This window comes from Lissotriton vulgaris, chromosome 4_1, assembly GCF_964263255.1.
Source record: "Lissotriton vulgaris chromosome 4_1, aLisVul1.2, whole genome shotgun sequence".
NCBI lineage: Eukaryota > Metazoa > Chordata > Amphibia > Caudata > Salamandridae > Lissotriton > Lissotriton vulgaris.
Genome location: NC_141691.1, coordinates 1,739,882,307 through 1,739,901,998, shown reverse-complemented (window position 1 = coordinate 1,739,901,998; position 19,692 = coordinate 1,739,882,307). Strand labels below are relative to the sequence as shown.

At 43.1% G+C, this 19,692-nt stretch overlaps 1 protein-coding gene across 2 annotated transcripts in view; it reads right to left on the bottom strand.

Annotated features, from left to right (window-relative positions):
- MATN2 (matrilin 2) overlaps window positions 1-19,692 on the bottom strand; it is a 565,117-nt gene that overhangs the window by 120,164 nt on the left and 425,261 nt on the right. For both annotated transcript variants that reach the window (XM_086966035.1, XM_086966037.1), the window contains 2 exons: window positions 19,037-19,159; window positions 8,592-8,714 (listed from right to left, as the gene is read on the bottom strand). In XM_086966035.1, coding sequence (XP_086822161.1) covers window positions 8,592-8,714; window positions 19,037-19,159 — 246 coding nt within the window. The remainder of the gene's footprint in view (window positions 1-8,591; window positions 8,715-19,036; window positions 19,160-19,692) is intronic.

Genomic DNA, 19,692 nt, shown 5'->3' with positions numbered 1-19,692 from the left:
GGAGGACAGAGGCATTTCTGTTTGTAGCAAAATTTCTTTATTTTAATTCATATGACAAAGACAGCCGACACGTGTTTCGCCCCCTCTTGGCGAATTGCGCCGGGGCTTTCTCAAGGCTGTTGGAAAAGGAATGAGACAGAATGTTTTAGATTATGTGGTCTATGAGCAGTTTGACCCCAAGAGAAACCAAAGATAACACCTAGTGTACAGGAGTGGTTGGATTGGTTCTGTGATACCATATCACCTAAAAAGATTATGTTCGTGATCAGGAAAAGTCTTAGTGCCAAAGTCAAGAGCAGTGATTAGAGAAATACCAAGAAGCCGTGCGGGACAAAAGTCCAGAGAAAAAAGCCTTATGGATGTGTTTCAGTATTTATTCAAGAGGATAGCTTGATTCGGTTAGCGTCAGAGGAAATGTCACTATATTTGGTTAGTCAATCAAAGAAATACCAAAGTATCAAAGCAGAAGAATAAAGTGAGTAGAGAAATACAGTGTGGTCGAAAAATACAATCATCATACCTAAATGGATTAAATCACGTTGGCAATTCTTATTTCCAGATATGTACAGTGTCCGAAATTTTAAAAATCTAATTCTTCAATATTAAAATATTTCCTGTTGATTTAAACAGAACGATTCATAAGTGCAATTGTATTGACCTCCAGTCTTGTATACAGCGTATTGAGTAAAACATAATGACAGGCAACCTTGCAATATATAAGGACAGTGTATTTTAAAAAAAACAGTTTTCCAACATAAATATCCGTATTTGTGGTGTCTATACATGATGTTTATCTAATCCATTGACAGTAGTGCCTAGTAGCTTAATCCGCCCTGCTTAATCCACACATTATGTCTAAGTTACGTTTTAACATCACGTAACTTAGACATAATGTGTATACTTGGGGTAATTTTGGTTGCACGCCGTTTTGTTTGATCGCGTGACACCAACCCACAAAACCTTCTATCGAGAACTTCCTGATACACAATAGGATTACGACCTACGGCATTTCGGCCGGTCAAAGCTACATACTTTCTCCCAAACGGGCGGATTAAGCAGGGCGACCTTGCCTCTTTAAAATATTTCAATATATGCACCGATATGAGGCTTATTATTTTCTCTAATCCTATTAACCCTCACCGCCACTAAAACAACTCACAGTACCAAACAACATCTATAAACAAAGGTCCGTTTTGAGAAATTATTAGTACACACCGCTTGTAACCATGGAACAATATGTGTAATAAAAGTGTAAAAAAATGCGTGTGATAAAAAATGTGCAAAAATATGTGCTGTGGATTAGCGAAAACAACCCTTATACCATGTGTACATTTAATCAGATACTGCTGAAAACAGGCTAATACATGCCTTTGCAATATAGGTGTTATAACCTAAATGTAATGTATTAGGACTATCATCCTTTGAAATATTTGCTGATACAAGATCGTTTGAATGCTTAGCTCTTGTGACAAAAGCATATTAACTACTAGGCACTACTGTCAATGGATTAGATAAACATCATGTATAGACACCACAAATACGGATATTTATGTTGGAAAACTGTTTTTTTTAAAATACACTGTCCTTATATATTGCAAGGTTGCCTGTCATTATGTTTTACTCAATACGCTGTATACAAGACTGGAGGTCAATATAATTGCACTTATGAATCGTTCTGTTTAAATCAACAGGAAATATTTTAATATTGAAGAATTAGATTTTTAAAATTTCGGACACTGTACATATCTGGAAATAAGAATTGCCAACGTGATTTAATCCATTTAGGTATGATGATTGTATTTTTCGACCACACTGTATTTCTCTACTCACTTTATTCTTCTGCTTTGATACTTTGGTATTTCTTTGATTGACTAACCAAATATAGTGACATTTCCTCTGACGCTAACCGAATCTAGCTATCCTCTTGAATAAATACTGAAACACATCCATAAGGCTTTTTTCTCTGGACTTTTGTCCCGCACGGCTTCTTGGTATTTCTCTAATCACTGCTCTTGACTTTGGCACTAAGACTTTTCCTGATCACGAACATAATCTTTTTAGGTGATATGGTATCACAGAACCAATCCAACCACTCCTGTACACTAGGTGTTATCTTTGGTTTCTCTTGGGGTCAAACTGCTCATAGACCACATAATCTAAAACATTCTGTCTCATTCCTTTTCCAATAGCCTTCAGAAAGCCCCGGCGCAATTCGCCAAGAGGGGGCGAAACACGTGTCGGCTGTCTTTGTCATATGAATTAAAATAAAGAAATTTTGCTACAAACAGAAATGTCTCTGTCCTCCATACTATGAGCTGGATAAAACGGATATTAATCCTGGAAAACTGAATAAATTCTATGTGGAGATCACACTTACAACTTTTCAAAACTGTTTCCTTAAATTGAAGCCCAAGAGGTCCAGAGCTTCGAGTGTGTCTCCACCCACAGATTAACTATACTTATTCAAGTGTTGTCCAAAGCCTTAAAACCCTTGGGCCTTTGCTACTCTTTCTGCATACCATAATAGTGCTGCAAATTGTTACGGTATGCATTTATAGTTGTAACTTGTCTTTCCAGTTTACCCACACTAGGCACCTTGCATAGCTGCTGTATGTATGCTGGGATCATATGGTCTTTATAAGAAGTGGATTACACTGTGGACCGGTACCCCTCTTCTTAAGCTACATTATGATCAAAACAATAACATTTCTACATCTCTCTCAAAACTTTAACCACTCTTCCAACAAATATACACAATATAACAGATCTAGAAAAAGATATTTGTTTTTATTATTTTATATTAGTTCATAGTCAAATTTGCTTTTGATTCATGAAAATATGTCATTAATTTCACATGATACATTTGACAAAAATCAACATGAATGAATTTATTCCAAAAATGATTACGATAGACGTAAAGATGACTTTCCTCAGTATTCCGCCAGGAAACCTCCCCTGTTTGAAGAAAGTGAAATCTATGGGTGGAACTCACCAGCAGTGTTCCCTCTAAATTCCTCATATTAATGAACCTGCTGCCACCAGTTAGGGGGCTCATAGGAGTTAACGTGTCATTCGTAATGAGGGCCTTAATGGTGTCTGCGGGTAGCGTTGCACCCTTAACCATTCCATCAGATGGTGACCTGGGTTTTGAGATTTTGAATCTCAACTGATCTGTACAGGACGTGACATCACTTGAGTTCCCATCATCCATCTGCACAGGAAGGGACAGCACTCATATCTCCTCCCAGGATCTCCTCAATGGCTGCCATATGGTGGACGCTGCCAGTGTGCCAAGTGCAAACCCGTACGCGCATAGAGAGCATTCAGCGCCACGAACCTTGGTCCTCCACAATCCGCCACTACCATACTGCAACCCTCCATGCTCTCCACCCCAGCTGCTGCGACACACGCTATTGCCTCACCACCAAACACCAAGGAGCATTCTCTTTAGCTTCCCGCAAGTTTTCATTCACTCACGCACCCAACAATCACTGCACCAACAGCACCCAACACCCCACTCTCTCACGCTCACACAGTTCTGCAACCACCCTCACAACACTCCACACATGCATGCAAGCTCCTCAACACCCGGCACCCTCCAAACACACCACAAAGATCTGGGACCTGCTAAACGACAATGCCCCTGACCTACTTTTCCTCACGGAAGCCTTGCTGGACCCTGCATCGGCACCTGACATCAACACAGCCACCTCCCCCAACCTTTCCCAGGCTACAAGATTGCAAGGCAAGACAGACTTAAAAAGCTTAGAGCTGTAATCGCCATAATTGAAAAGAACATCATCAGCTGAACCACATCCAAGGACATGTCATCCTCGAACATGGAACACTTGTCGTTCAAGCTCCAAGTCACACGCCACATCACCCTAAGCGGAACTTTACTCTATAGACCACTAGGGCTGCACACCAACTCCACCGGCACGATTACAGACTTCGTCACACCACTCGCACTCAATGCTAGCAAGTACATCCTACTCAGATACCTTAATGCCTACCTGTAAGACCACACCAACCCCAACTCAAGAACACTTATTGAAGAATTTGTAAGCCTAGGCCTCACCCATCAAGTGAAGCGACCAATTCACATCACCAGACACCTCCTTGGCCCTATTTTCACAAACTACGGCAACATCCAAGTCGACAATACCACACCAATCCCCTTGACAGACCATGCGCTTGTCAAATTCAGCATCCCAGTCCAATGCACATGCACCACCGCCAGACCAGCCTGCTGAAACTGAAACAGCATCACTGACAAGTACTGGAGCACCGCTCTCAACACCTACTGACCCGAATACAGCAACAGCCTCCACAAAGCAATCAATTGGATCACTTCCTGCTCTGACTCCCTGGCTCCCCTTAAACACAGCAATGCAACAAAAACCTGACCCCAGGCCAGTTGGTACACAGAAGAACTCTATGCATAGCTGCCATGGTTTTAGATTGCTATGTGTGACATTTTCATAATTTCTGGGTAATTATGAGTGACATTTAAATGACTATAAGTGACACTTTCTCACGAGCAAAATCAAGCAATGAAGACGAGGGAAACACATATATATCAGAAATGACACCCATTTGAGCCACGAGAAACTCTAAGGGCCTAATTGTGAGTCTGGCAGTCCGAGGACCGCCAGACTCATGGTGGTGTGGCGGTAGCAGTGTTGCGACCACCACATTACGTCCCTGGTGGTAGTGCTAGTGTTTGACCGCCGACTCAGCCATGGAACCGCTGTTCTCTGGTAGTTGGTTGTGCCATTGCAAACCCGCCAAGCATATTACAACTTTCATCTCCACCACTGATTTCATGGAGGTCCTTCCTCCATGAAAACAGTGGTGTAGATAAAAGAAAGGGGGCCCTGCAGGGCCACTTGGTGCCTCACACCTTGTGGATGCACACACGGGCACAACATGTTCCCACCTGTGTGCATGCACAGAAGTTCCAGCACAGCATGGACTTTCAAGTTCATGCCGTGCTGCAACTTACTTTGTTCCCATAGTGGGGCCTATTTTGTAGTCACCGCCATGGGAACAGCAAAGAAATCGCCCACCAATGACAAAAAAGTAATTATTTGGCGAGCAGTTTTCACATGGGTTTGGCGGGCGGTCCCACTGTCGCACCGTCAAACTCGTAATCGGGCTCTAAGTTAACTTCTGCAAAGCATAAGAAATAATTGTTGAACGGCTTTCATTTATCAGACTCTAGCTAAAATTGCAGAAAATAGTCTGGAAGAAATTCATAATTTTGCAGTAAGCACCACTGCATTGGAAAGCTAAGAGTTGGAGGCACTCATTAAGGTCACAGCTAGGCAGGTTTAAAGTAAATTTGAGCTTTGAGTCAGATTAGCACTCTCCAGAGGCGCACTGTCTGAGACTGAATTGAGATTGGCTTACACATGTGTGCCCCACAGTAACTAGCTAGCTCCAAAGCCAGGTCCAAGTAAAGTGCAATCCCTACTCCTAGCTGGGTCTGGTAGCCCAGTGCACTACTACATCCACTATTCTGTGATTCACCTCATGGTCACAGGTACAATTACTGGCAGGTTCGCTCAGTATTTCTTTGCTCAGGGTTGGGTGGCATGAGTACCACTGAGCCGAGTATCAATAAACATCTGTCATTAAAGACCAAGGGCTGAACATCTGCATTTCAAATATGCATGTTATGTTGTATATAGTCTACAGCATCTGCTTGGCAAGGCACTGCTATGAATGGAATGGGATGCTATTTTGAGCAATCTTTTTTTTACTTGCTTGTTCGGAAAGTATTTGTGCTTAGTAAAAGATATTTGTAAACAAGGCCCTCGGTGCTCGTGTTCCCAGTAAGGCATGTTCAGCCCTATCGGTCCCTAGTGAAACTGTCACCATGATTTAAAATACGTGTGGGAAGAGTCAGCAAGTTACATACTTGACTGTTCTCCTTTGATGTCACAGGAAGTAAGTTTGAAGAACACCATCACCTAAATAAACTGCTACCTTCCTTGTAAACATATATGGAGTCAAATATTCTGCAAGAATCACCACCGTGAAAGTACCGCACGGCAGAGGGGAGGCCTAACCACAAGGACCAGTCAACTTTAACCTAGGCTGGAGCCGCCCCGGCAGAGGGCAGAGCTGAGAGCTGTGGGCAGGGATCAGATGCTGGTGCCCCCGCCACATTTATGGAGAGCGTGAGGGATTCAGGAAGGTCATGTGCATTACCTTTCAATCACTGCCTGGACGGCTAACAGCAAAGCCTCCCTCCCCAGAGTACGGTGAGGATGTCTTGACCCTCAGGCAGTGCAGCAGGGGAAAGCTGAGCCTGGAGGTCCGACCTTTTTTAGTTGTGACACTTACTCTCAGACAGCGAGTGCTGTTACATCTGACCACCAGTCTGAGCAGGGCCGCGGTCCAGGACTCAGTGGGCCCGAATCACAAAGGTAATCTGGGACTAAATCCTAACTTTACAACTTTCGGTATTCACAAAAGGCATTTAGGAGTTGTAAAGTTAGGATTTCCTAACTAAACTACTCCTAAATGCCTTTTGTGAATACCGAAATTTGTAAAGTTAGGATTTTTCTCAGTTTAGGAGTAGTAATAGTAGGAATCCTAACTTTGCTACTTCTAAATTCCCCGTCACGAGGACTACAACCCATCATCGTCATGCTCACACCTATTGTGAATACATACCTGCACCTCTTCTGCGACCTTGAAGCTTGGAAATAAACAACTGTCCTCCCATTGCTGAAGAAATCCTCTGTGGACCCCTCAATGCTTGCTAACTACTGAATGATTTCTCTGCAACCATTCTGAGCCAGGGTCTTAGAGACAATCATCAACAGATATCCCATCAAATATCTCAATGACTACTAACTCCTCTACACCAATAAGTCGGATTTCAGACCCAACCACAATACAGAAACTGCCATCATCACACCCACAGATGACATCCACATCCCCTGTACAGAGGAGACAAGGTGGCCCTCATCTTTCTGGACCTCTCCAGAGCATTTGACATAGTCTCTATCCTCATCCAACACCCTCATAGCATCGGAATCCAATGGAATGTACACTGATGGATCTGCTCCTTTCTGCCTGGAAGGACCCAATCACTCATCCTGGAATCGTACAATTCAGATGCCCACAACCACATCTGTGGAATTCTACAAGTATCATCCCTAAGCCTGACCTTCTTCAACGCATACATGATACCTCTAGCCAGCATCATCTGCTTTCAAAGTATCAATGTCCTCTCTTACATTGTAAATGTAAATGTAAATGTATTGGCATTTATATAGCGCACTACTTACCCGTAGGGTCCCAAGGCGCTTCGACCGCTGCGAAACCCTTCCTGGCTTCCCTGAGAGATGGTCCCTTAATGGGTATCTCCAGGGTGAGACCAGGCATCCCCAGCGGTCTGGTTGGGCCGTTAGTGAAGATGAGGCAAGCTAATGCCCAGAGTTGCCGAGTGTGATCGCTGATCAGAGTGGGCACCGAGGCGAGAGAATTATCGAGTCCGCTGACCCTGGTCCAGAAACCTGCCGCGCCGGGAATCGAACCCTGGTCCCGGGCCGTCCTCTGCTCTCGGGTCTGCCGCCTCTAACCAGTGAGCCACACTACTTCACATTGATGACACACAACTAATTCTCTCCCTCACAGACAAGACACCCAGTACCGGGATCAAGTTCAATGCCTACATGACTGAAATAGCTCACTGAATGAAGACCCACTGTCTGAAGCTGACCAACAAGACCGAAATTGTGATCTTCGGGCAGAATACATCACTGTGGGATTCTATTTGATGGCCAACAGAGCTAGGACTGACATCCACCCCCACCACCTATGCCAAGAACCTGGGAATAATCATCTATCGCAAACTCAACATGACCTCCAAAGTCAATGCCATCACCACCTCATGCTTCCATACCCCAATTGATGTTGAGGAAGATTTTCACTGGCTTCCAATCAGCCATCAACCATCACGCACACCATGGTTACAAACAACCTGAACTATGGGAACACCCTCTATGCCGGGATCAACAAAAACTCACCAGAAGGCTTCAGACCATTCAGTACTCAGCGGCCAGAATCACTCTCGACCTCCCACACCACAATCACAGCATGCCACACCAGAAGGAACTCCACTGGCTACCCATCAACAAACTAGCACACTTCAAACTCCTCAACCACACTTTCGGGGCACTATGTAACACTGATACCTCAACAATCGCATCTGCTTTCACAAACCTTCCAGACATCTCCGCTCGTCCAGACTCCTACTTGCACAAATTCCGTACATACGAAAACCAGATCCGGCAGTCGTGCATTCTCCTACATCATTCTTAATGCATGGAACAACCGGCGGCTACACATACAAGCCTTCTCCTCACTTCTTGAATTCCACAAGAAGCGGAAGACCTGGCTTTTCGAGTAGTCCCACTGGGCCATAGGTGTTCCTAGACTCACACCTGCTCAGCGCCAGGATACCCTACCAGGTGATAGTGCGCTCTACAAATCAGCATAACATATCCTGGTCATATATTCAGAGGATCTAACATTTGAAGGGACCTAACTAAAAAAAGGTTTTGCCAACCTACTTTTGCAGCTTTTCCCGTCATCCTGAAGTGTGTATCCTTCAAAGCAGAGGCACATGTACGACCCGTTGCTGTTTGCGCACTGGTGCTCGCAGCCGTGATCTGTTTGGTCACAGTGGTCCACTCCTGAAAGACCAGAACATTAAGTCAGTTGGAAGCCAAGCAAATTCACAGATTTCTCATCTACTGGTATTATTTTTAATACATGATATTTATGTAAGACATTTACCTTACAAAATTGCATTTAGAACCGTAATGAAATGTATTTCCTTAATAATACTGACAATTTAAACTGATACTTAATTCATTTGCTCTGTTTATGATATTGTGATCATGTAATCCATATTTTCTTTGCCTAGTCTTTTTTAAAATGATACTGTGACACTGGGCACTTCACCAACACCAATAAAGTCATTGCTCACTGTATGATGCTAACACCATAGCTTTTAGAATTTGTGGTTCAAAATATGAGCACTTTAGAGAAGTAGAATTCTTCCGACCCATACCACATATGTACAAAACCTGTGGGAATGTTAGGCCAGGCTCCAACCTACATATTTGTAGGAGTTTTGCCCAGCCTAAACTTGCACACTTCTTGTGTCCTGTGGGTGTGAAATGTACCAAAGTCATGACTCAACACACCTATTTATTTTAAATGCGCACATTATTGATGAGGTCACTAAGTAAATTTTCAAACTACTAGGCAGCAAGCACTGTTAAGTAGTTTATTTTAAATTGTGCCTCATTTGGAATTTCATAGGTGTTGCTCCACCCATATGTTTTCAAAACGTGCACCTTTACCAACATTTCTCCTTGCTGATTATCCCTCATTGTGAAGTGAGAAACAATGTAACTACAAAAACAGTAAGTAATATTTCTATAAAATATAATATCATACAAACTCTGAGCTACTCTGTTAACATTGATAGTTATTGGATACCCATTCTGACATGGAAAGTCACCATTGCATACCCTTTTCAAGGCTAAGAGTTCTTCCCAACCGAGGTCTTTAAAGGGTTGAAGTGAGAGGGCCAACCATAGTAGATCACCACAGTCAAGCACCTCTTAATTAGACAGAAAAACCTGTTGGCAGTATTTGACATAGGTGTATTACCAGTGGGCTCATACCTAACCTTTCAAACAAGAAGACTAAACTGGAGTCCTTGATCCTGACAGTTTAGGTTTCATGCATCTATTTGGGAGATTAGCACAATCAAGTGCTGCCTCTCTCAACACAGGGAATCACACTTAGTTCAAACACAGAAAGAGAGTCAAGGAGTCCAAAGTGAGAGAAACTGATTTTTATTAAGGCACTGTCAGGTTTCTATACAAAATGTATGGCTGAAGCAGTAATCCCAAATCAGACAACCTAATGATACTTATATGCCATGATCCTGCGGAAAAAAACACAGGCTATGCCCTCTATACAATGAAGACTAGTCCAGCTGCTTTGACACCTTTGATCAGACTATAGAGATTCAACCTATGACAGCATGTGTGACACCTCCTTAATCCTTCTTTTGTTAAACCTGACCATAAACATCAGGATCACTCAGAACATCACTGACAGAACAACCCCTAGCCACTGGTGGGATGACCAGAATTCCTTGTTGCTAGGAGACGGAGTTTCAACACTAATGGAACATGTGTTTAGCCTGTACTATCTGGCTTATTTCTGAAAATCCAAGAAATGTGTATTAGCGAGCCCGATAAATATTGTGATAACAACCAACGAGGGATTAGTGAATCTCTGGTTCTGTGATCCAACCACAGCCACATCTGTCACGGTGTAGCAAACTACAGGACCTCCAATCAGTGCTTAAGAAAGACATTTATATCTTGCATGGGTGTAGTGAGCAATATTAACTTCTTTGCTTCATCATCGGGTCCCAGCCAGGAAGCCGAATGCTACCCGGCTGTACTGCAACACCTGTTTGCAGTGGAGCGGGTTCTGAGGTGTAGTGAATGTGATGAAGTGAGTGAAAATACAATAAAAATACCTCCAGATTGCTACCCGTTACTTTATTCTTCGTGATCTGGGGTATGGTTAAAAGAACAAGAGAGTGGATAATATGCTACAGATACTATGTGTAACAGTATTTATTATCAGATGGTCAACATGTTTCAGCCCGTGGAAAAAATATTAGGGCTTGTTTCAGGACCTCTCTAAACAAAGTGAGTGATGTGAGAAAAAGTGAGTGGTAAAAAACCATGTGAAAAGCATTTTAACATTCATGCTAAGGAGTGCTTTGGATGCGTGGAGGACTGACCATGTGTGGGTCCTCTCAAAATGTAGAATACATGCAAAGGAATAAAAATGTAATAATACTATTAATAATTTGGCTCAAACCACAAAAAAATGCAAGTACTCATGCCACACTTATCTCTAGTACTGGGGTGTGATATCCAGTGTACGTTCAGTTCATATCTTGAATATCGCCAGTACTGGTGGTAAATATCAGGTGCTAAGTACTGATCCCTGTGTCAGACAACCTTGTATTCTGTGAAACTTATTTGGACATGCCATGCCATGCACACAACATAATAATAGGTGCCATGCACACTTTATAACACATGCGGTGATGGTGCCTTTCTATTATGTAAAGAAAGCGCTGTTTGTGTATTTAGTTCCCGTTTAGAGCTAGTGGTAACACCTGTGGGTTTTGTGGGTGTACCACACTTGCAAATATAGTGCGCTGTGTTGGGGACTGGTAGCGCTAGTTACACGTGTCAACATTCAGTAAATACTACTTAAATATGTTATATTTACATTTGTCCAGTATTAGGCTGGCTAATCTTGTCCCGGGGTGGGAGGAACTTGCGCCTCTTTCCTGTCACATACTGTTGAGAACGGGTTTATTAAAATTGCGGAGAAAGAAAAATAAGCGGCATCAATAATGACTCGCAGACCGGATCTGTCTAGAAATGCAATGCTACGTGTTAACATTGCAAGCGGGAGTCCAGCGGTACTAGACCTCTGTACTCCGAATGATCTTACTTGTAGTGGGAGAGGTATCCGCTGTTAGACCTATTTAGGTGTCCGCGTGGAGAAGGCTGGCACTCGTTGGAGTCCGGGGCAAACTTTCATGGAAGTTGCTCCGGTGTGCGACTGCTTCCGGGGTGTGTGTGCGTCATCACGCAGAGGGCGTGTGACCAATGCAGCGATTACTGTGGTAATTCGTGCCTGCATGCCCTACAGTGCCTGACTCTCAGACAGCACATACCATAGTTAGCAGTCTAGTTCCCCTCCACCGCCCGACAGGCTGCATACGTCACAGGCCTCCACTCTCTTGTTCTTTTAACCATACTCCAGGTCACCAAGAATAAAGTAACGGGTAGCAATCTGGAGGTATTTTTATTGTATTTTCACTCACTTCACCACATTCACTACACCTCAGAACCCGCTTCACTGCAAACAGGTGTCGCAGCACAGCCGGGTAGCATTCGTCTACCTGGCTGGGACCAGAGGAGGAAGCATGACACCAACCAGGTTGGTGTGTGAGGCTTTTATTAACAAACTTTGAGGTTCCAGACACCATAACTTCAGACGATTCAGAAAAGGGGGTGGTGATGAACAGAGTGTCTGAATTAAGCAGACCACTCTTACCCAGTCCAAAGATCAGGGCTTGATCCATCACCATTATTTATCTCACTGCACCATCCCAGCTCAGAACCTGGCTATATGCAAATCAGTCTGTCCTTTTCCCAGTGCATCATGGGAACAGGGCAGACTAACCTACCAAGCCAATTCTTCACCAGAAAGGAGACAAACTACCGGGGACTTCAGACAGTCATTTTTTTGTGGCCATCTTCTTTGGTTACGAATATATATAGGGACAAGGACGGAGGTCCTACAGTCCTAGCTCTCTACCTTCTGGTTTTGAATATGTTTAAGATAACCAGCATAATCCTAATCAATACTTTTCTGCTTGGAATCTCCTCTAGTCTGCCTACTTCTATTTTGAAGTCATTTCTGAAGACGCAAATAATAATAGGGTCAAAGCAGGCGGAGGTTTTTCCAATATGGCTTGAACCTTCTGTTTTAACCTCTTGTACCTTCCATTTGAATTGGGTGTTTATATAAATTGTCAAATCACTGATGACTGCTGTTTTTCCGATCCTGGGATGGTTCATATTCAAAGGAGCCCTGTGATTTAGTGAATCAGCTGTGTCCCTTACACCCATCCATCCTTTTATCAGCCCACATCGGTCCTCCTTCACACCCTTGTCTCTTGCAGACCTCAATGCCCTCAAACCAACCTCCAATGAAGATGATGTCTTACTCTCATCCTTCATCAGAGTCCTCTCCAGAGAAGCTCTATCACCCTCATTAACGATTGCAAATGCCTCTTATGCTGGAGGCATCACCCAGAAGCTCTGGAGAAAAGCCAGACCGTCTGACTCCTGAAGAAACCACCATTAGACCATGGTGAGCACTTCAACTACCTGCACTGCAGTCACCTACCCTTTAATAGCAAGAACATTAAAAAAGATTATCTCAGCAGCATCATCCAGCTTCTGCACGACTAACAATCCAGCTTCAGATCATGCTTCATGAGTGAGACAGGAACCTTACAAATCACAGACAAAACTCTCATGCCCACAGACAAAGATTACCACAACTCCTGATATTGCTGGACCTGTCAGCCACCTTTGACACAATTGACCATCCCACCTTCAGTCACACCCTGAAGTCTTGAATAAGATTCACTGGTACTATCATCCACTGGGTTTCCTTCTAGCTATCCAAGCAGTACTAATTCGACAACTTGTGCATCTTATGGTCCCAGCAGTTCCCTATCACCCGTGGTGTCCCCAAAGTTCCCCCTTTGCCCTCTCATCTTCATCTTCTACTTGGAGCACATTAGGACTCGACTCACCAACAACAGTATCAAAGTTCACCAATATATCAAGGACAAGCTTCTCTAATTGAAAGTCTCAGCTGTTCTAGGCATCCAGGGCCTCAAACGCTGCCTAAACCTTATACACACCTAATATCAGCCACCTACCTGAAGCTCAACATCACTAAAACAGAATTCCTTCTATTCCACATTCAGTCCAAACATGGTGCAAAGCACAAACTTCAAAGGATTTGAAGCCCTCCTTTCACCCTACACTAAGTCCCTTGGCTACACCATGCACATCAACCTTACCCTCAATAAACACTCATATTTACGAGTTCTGGCGCATCTCTGCATATCAGCAGAGATGGGGCAGAACAAATGCGTCACGCAAAAGTACCCTTGCGTCACGACAGATGCGCCGCATTTACAATGCGGCGCGCCGTGGCGCAAGGGTAGGCAGATGCGTGACGCATCTCGTGACGTAAGGGCGGCACATCGCTGGAGTCGCGTCGCAAGCGCGACGCAACTCCAGCAATGCTCAGGGCCGCCCAATACTTAACAATCTGCGTCAGTCCTTACGCCTGCTTCAAGCAGGCGTAAGGATTTGACGTAGCATCGTCGCGGAAGTGCCTGCGTGAAATCTTGTAGATTTCACGCAGGCACTTTTGCGAGGCGCACAGGCGCCGGAACGCCCACCCTGCGTGGGAACGCCCCCATTGTGGCGCTGGACTTTATAACGTGATGCATCTCCCTCGAGGCGTCACGTTATAAATGCCTCGCAGGGATGCGCCACGTTTACGCCGCTGTTGCGTCACGCAAGGCGGCGTAAACGTGGCGCGAGGGGCTTGTAAATCTGCCCCTCAGTGAAGTAAAGCGAATGCAGTTCAAGCCCTCATACGCTGGCATCTGGATGGTGACAATGCCCTGCTCAACAGTATCCCTGACTCCACACTGGCCTACCTTTAGGAAGCCCTACAATCCACAGCACATCTCTCTCATCAAGGTCCTGAAAAAATGTGAGCACTTTACCCTACCTTGATAGAACTCCATTGGTTCCCCTTGTCAGCTCGCACCATCTTCAAAACTAACTGCACTGGCTACAAAGTCATCTCAAGCAGCAGCCACACCTATCTGACAAGCTCACCATCTTTAGTGGCTTTCAGCATAACTGCAGCAAAGACACTTTCAGACTATGGATGAAGAAGTTCAAAAATGAAGTCTACAGGCCTTTCCCATCTGTACACCTGGGATGTGGAACAAAATTCCTTAATCAATCAGGACTGTTCCAACCCATATCCAATTTAGTAAACTGCTGAAAACACTACACCAAAACGCAGTAAGAGCCTTCTTTTGCTTTCATGACTCAACTACCCTTTCATTCTGTCCTTGACCGTATTTGTTTCTTTTAACCTGTACAGCTGTCCACTGCCTTTTGTCTAGGTACATGCTATACAAATGCCATGCGCACGTATACCTACATACAAGGCTAGTTGTTTCCTATGATGGTTTTAGTTTTATGTTAGGTCTTGTTTCTATGTGAACTAATATGTGTGTTTATCATCTTAAGATGAGCTGTTGTTTAAGTTCACGGATTTTTAACCTCAGAACACAGTCTCTGAAGTGTTTTTTTTTTTTTTAAGTAAAAGGCCAGGAGGTTATGATCTTCATTGCCACAAGGCTTGCACATTTCTTTTACTATTTGTTCTGTAGCCTAGTAGCAGTCTCCCATGTTAACATGCCTTTTGGCTATACCACTATTGCCTGATATTTCTGTTTTACCATTTAACTTTGTTAGTTCAATTTAATTTCAGTTTTTAACTAGTTCTCTACTCTTTGATCTCTTAATCAGTCCTTCACAGTTCTGGGGAAGGAGGTTGCTTCTTTTTCTACGATGCTAACTGTGATAAAAATCCCAAAAGAGGCACCTATTATTATAAAAAAATTCTATAAGAGACACCTAAGAAAATCGAGAATACAATTTCATGTTCTCAAAATTCATTTATGTAGTTAAAATATATCAATCTCAATTATGGCAAACAAATGTGTGTGTACTCATCGATATGTAATAAATAGTTTAATCACATTTACCAGTATTCTTTATGTACCTTTACCAAACCAATGTTTTCTCAACATCAACATGTAATAGATATTTGAATCACATTTACCATTATTCGTTGAGTACCATTATGTGTATTAATTTGATTAACAAAGAAACAATATTGTACATAAGCCCTGAAATTAACAAACCAAAAACAGCCAAAACGTGTTACGAGACATTTGCCATTTTTTCAAGGAAATATCTGCACAGTCCTTAGTAATTATTGAGCTCCTGCATTGAAATCTAATACACACTTTATTTTCATTTGAAACTTCATTCTCTGGATCCCCACATATGGGCAGTGATATTTCATAAGGAGCAGATATTCCTACATCAACATGCCGTTTCTACTGCTGTTTTTCACGTGATGTCCAGCTGGTCACTCTACCGACTCATCGGTTTGCAAATATATTGAAGCTGTAATTGGAATGCGTAATGTAATGTAATGGTGTCTTGTAAAGCGCATGTATCACCCCGCCATGGGGTATCTCAGCGCTGTAGACTGCTGGGGAACCCGTCCTGGCTTTCCCTGTGAGATGGTCCCTACTGGGTATCTCCAAGGTGAAACCAGGCATCCCCGGCGTATGTGGGGGGCCGTTGTGAAGATAAGGCAAGCTAATGCCCAGAGTTGCCGAGTGTGATCCCTGGTTAGAGTAGGCACCGAGGTGAGAATTATCAAGTCCGCTGACCCTGGTCCACGACCCTGCTGCGTCGGGAATTGAACCCTGGTCCCGGACAGTCCTCTGCTTCAGGGTCTGTCGCCTCTAACCAGTGATCCACACCACTCCACGTATATAGTCTGGTACAGCTATTGTTGTTTTAGAAGGTATTTTAGGCCAATTGATCACTTTCTTTGAAATTGGTTGTTGGAGCTTCATTAGAAACTACTTTTGCAAGTATGTCCTGAATCAAATAAGTAAAGGGTGGAGGACAGTTTGGATAATAAGTCCTTGTTAATAATGAGTAGAGAATTTGCAGACATCGCTTGATGCTTGCTAACACACCAAGACGGGCAGTGCTGATAGGGAGCACTGATCTGATTTGTGCAGCACACTTTTAATTGGCTGCACAGCAAAGAATTGGCCCCTGATCTTGAGGGAGCACTTTAGTGAAAAATATACAGGCTGTTTGAAACAGTCGTTCTGACTTTCATTGTGCATGCAGCATCTAGCCTTCGAATTAAAGGTGGCAGAGTTCCTCCTGCAGGCATGTGCAGTGAGTTGCTGCACCCAGCTCCAGGGTGATGTCTGAAAGGACCATAGGATTTCCATACACACTCTACAAGGGTCTACCAGTATGTGAGGGGCATACTGACTGTGCAAAACCTCTTAATGGTGCAGAGTAAATGCATCCCGTGACAGATTCTTTGTCCCTGCACCCACATGTACAATAATATATGAGTGCAAAGGAAAAGTATTTGCTCATTTGCATGGAACCATGCTAGCTTGAGACGCACACGTAGTGTCGGACAGCGCGATTGGTGTTAAAGAAGAAGTCGAGATGCTTTTCTTTTTTTCTTCCTCAGCGGCATGCATGAAGTACTTGTCCACGTTTCTAACACATGGCGCTGACTGTGACATTCATTGGGAGAGTCACCTACTGCCATAAGAATTTCAGTTACGAAACCGTTTGGCTAGAATATGTTTTTTCATCTTTTGCACAAGCCCAAGGCATTTGGTAATCTTTAGGTGGCTACACAACTTATTTTACTGGCTGATGAGAAGCTGGGTATTAGCTGGACTTCATAGTTACTTGATACCCTTGTAAGATGGAGCACATACCTTTTGGACAGAGATGGAGACAGAGACAAGATTGGTGACATGCATTGAGCCAGTGTATGTTTGAAGAAACCTCAGTTCCAATCTATACCTGCAGACTCTGATCAAAAAGGAAAGATTGCATCCCTTTCAAGGCAATGTTGGCAAATTATGTTCATTCTTTCGAGGAGAATGGAGTGGCCCACTGTGTCATAAGCTGCAAGAGGTCTGTGAATATGAGGGTGGTTTGTTTGCTTTTAACAAGGTTAATGAAGAGAACTTCTCAAAGGGTGGCAAGGATGATTTTAATTCCTCCAGCCAGCCGACATCTCTGTTGGTCAAGAAGCAGTATGTTTTGTTCAAGATATAAGTGAAGTTGCTGTGTTGCTTCTTTCTCCATAAGTTTGTTGAGATAAAGAAAATTTGAAATCACACAGGAGTTGATAAGATAGTGAGTTGGCTGTTGGCTCCTTGAGCAGTGGGGGTGATGGTTGCATGTTTGAATATACCTGGAGATCTGCCATCTAGAAATGATTAGTTAACTGGGTTTGTGATTTCAAAAGCCAGTGAAGGAATGTATTGTACAAGTGTTTCCAGTTAGTGTATCATTGGTGTACCTGCTTCTCTTATGATGTCCTTATGGTAGCCCTTTGTTTCTTTTGTACCATATTTTATCAGATTTGGACTGTGTTTTTTGCTGTATTCCTTACAGTTTATAATTGGCTCCCGCTGCTCATTGATACATGTTTCATTGTCTTTTGACCTTCTGTTAGTTTTTTAAGTTTAATAAAACCGTGTTGTGTGGTTGTAAGGCTATGGTGCATATTCTTTAGAATTGTCTCAGGATCCTCAATGCTTTGATTGTCAGGTGTGAAAGCTTTCAAACTCTTTTCAATATCATAAACCTTTATGTTATTCAAATGTCTGATTAGGATAGACTTTTACTTGGGATGGTTGCAAGGTTGAGAATGATACTGAAGGTTAGCTATCAAGAAGTGGCTAAGCCATGCGTGAGGCCATATGGAGAGCTTTTGATTTTGAAGTGATGTCAGGTTTTCAGATTTACCCTGAATTTGAGTACAGCCTTTGAATACCTGATTAAAGAAGAGTACTTGTATATGATGCTCTACAATGGGTCAAAGAGTCTGTTCCAACTCTTCGGTTCTGGGTTATTTGCATTTGACTACCATTTGATGTAAATTCAAATGTAACCAACTAAGAACTTTGTACACAAAAGATGGGGAAACGACCTTGTTTCTATGCTGGCAGGACTCAAGAGGATCTTTATCTAGTGGGAGTTGACGACTGGATTAGCACTTTATACCAAACGTTTAACCTAGAGAAGTTCACATTAAAACAAATATTGCTTTGAATGGCAAATAGGATCTAACCCCACCAAGATGGCAAGTACTGGAGCATTTAAAACGCCTCTCTTTGCTTCAGTTGGATATGAAGGCTTCGGCATCACCCGTTCTGCTTCATATTCTTTGCCACATCTATGCAAATAGCTCTTTCTAAATCAGTATAGACATGCCATGCGGCTTGATATCTAAGCAAAACATTCACATATCATTAGGTTCTTGTCCTAAACAATCCTACCCCAAGTTGACCATGGTGACATTTTTGGGGATTTTTAATCTCACCTGGTCACATGTCCAGACAATCTGATAGTACAAAGTACTTGGGATACCCAGAGCAGAAACTATACATACATTATTTACATGATTTAAACGGCTACTGGCAACTTACGTTTGCAGCTTTTCTCGTCATCCTGCAGTTGATATCCTACTTCACAGAAGCACTTGTACGAGTTGTCAATGTTTGCGCACATGTGCTCGCAGCCAGGCTTCACCAGGGCACAGTAATCCACAGCTGAAGGAGAAGGAAAATGTGAAGTCAGTATGAATTTATATGAGTGCACACAGTTTATAATTGTTACTGCATGTCAGAAAAGTAAAAGAATAAAGGATGCTCTTTTTAAAATTAGTACCACCACCTAATACTTAACATTTTTGACCTGTACACACATGTTGTAGATTATTGAAAATAAACGTGATTATCCATCTTTTTTTTTGCCCATTGTTCTAGCTTTAACAAGAGTGGAACCACGGAAGATTCCATTTGTTGTGTGGAAAGTGGTGGAGGTTCTGAATTGAGTTAGGATCAGGCTGGCTTGGGCAATTTACTGCTGTTAGTTGTGTTCTTGACCAAATGTCTTGAACCTTTTGCCTGCATTCCAATGGCATTACTTCAATTTACTGATGAGCTAGCCAGCTAATCACATGATCAACACTAAACAAAATGATGTCAAGAAATGGACCTGCGAAGGGGGCGTGGCTTGGACGCCGATCGGGATGGCGGCGTGAGCTCGCAGCTCCGCGCGGAATCCCGCTAATTCTCCTGTT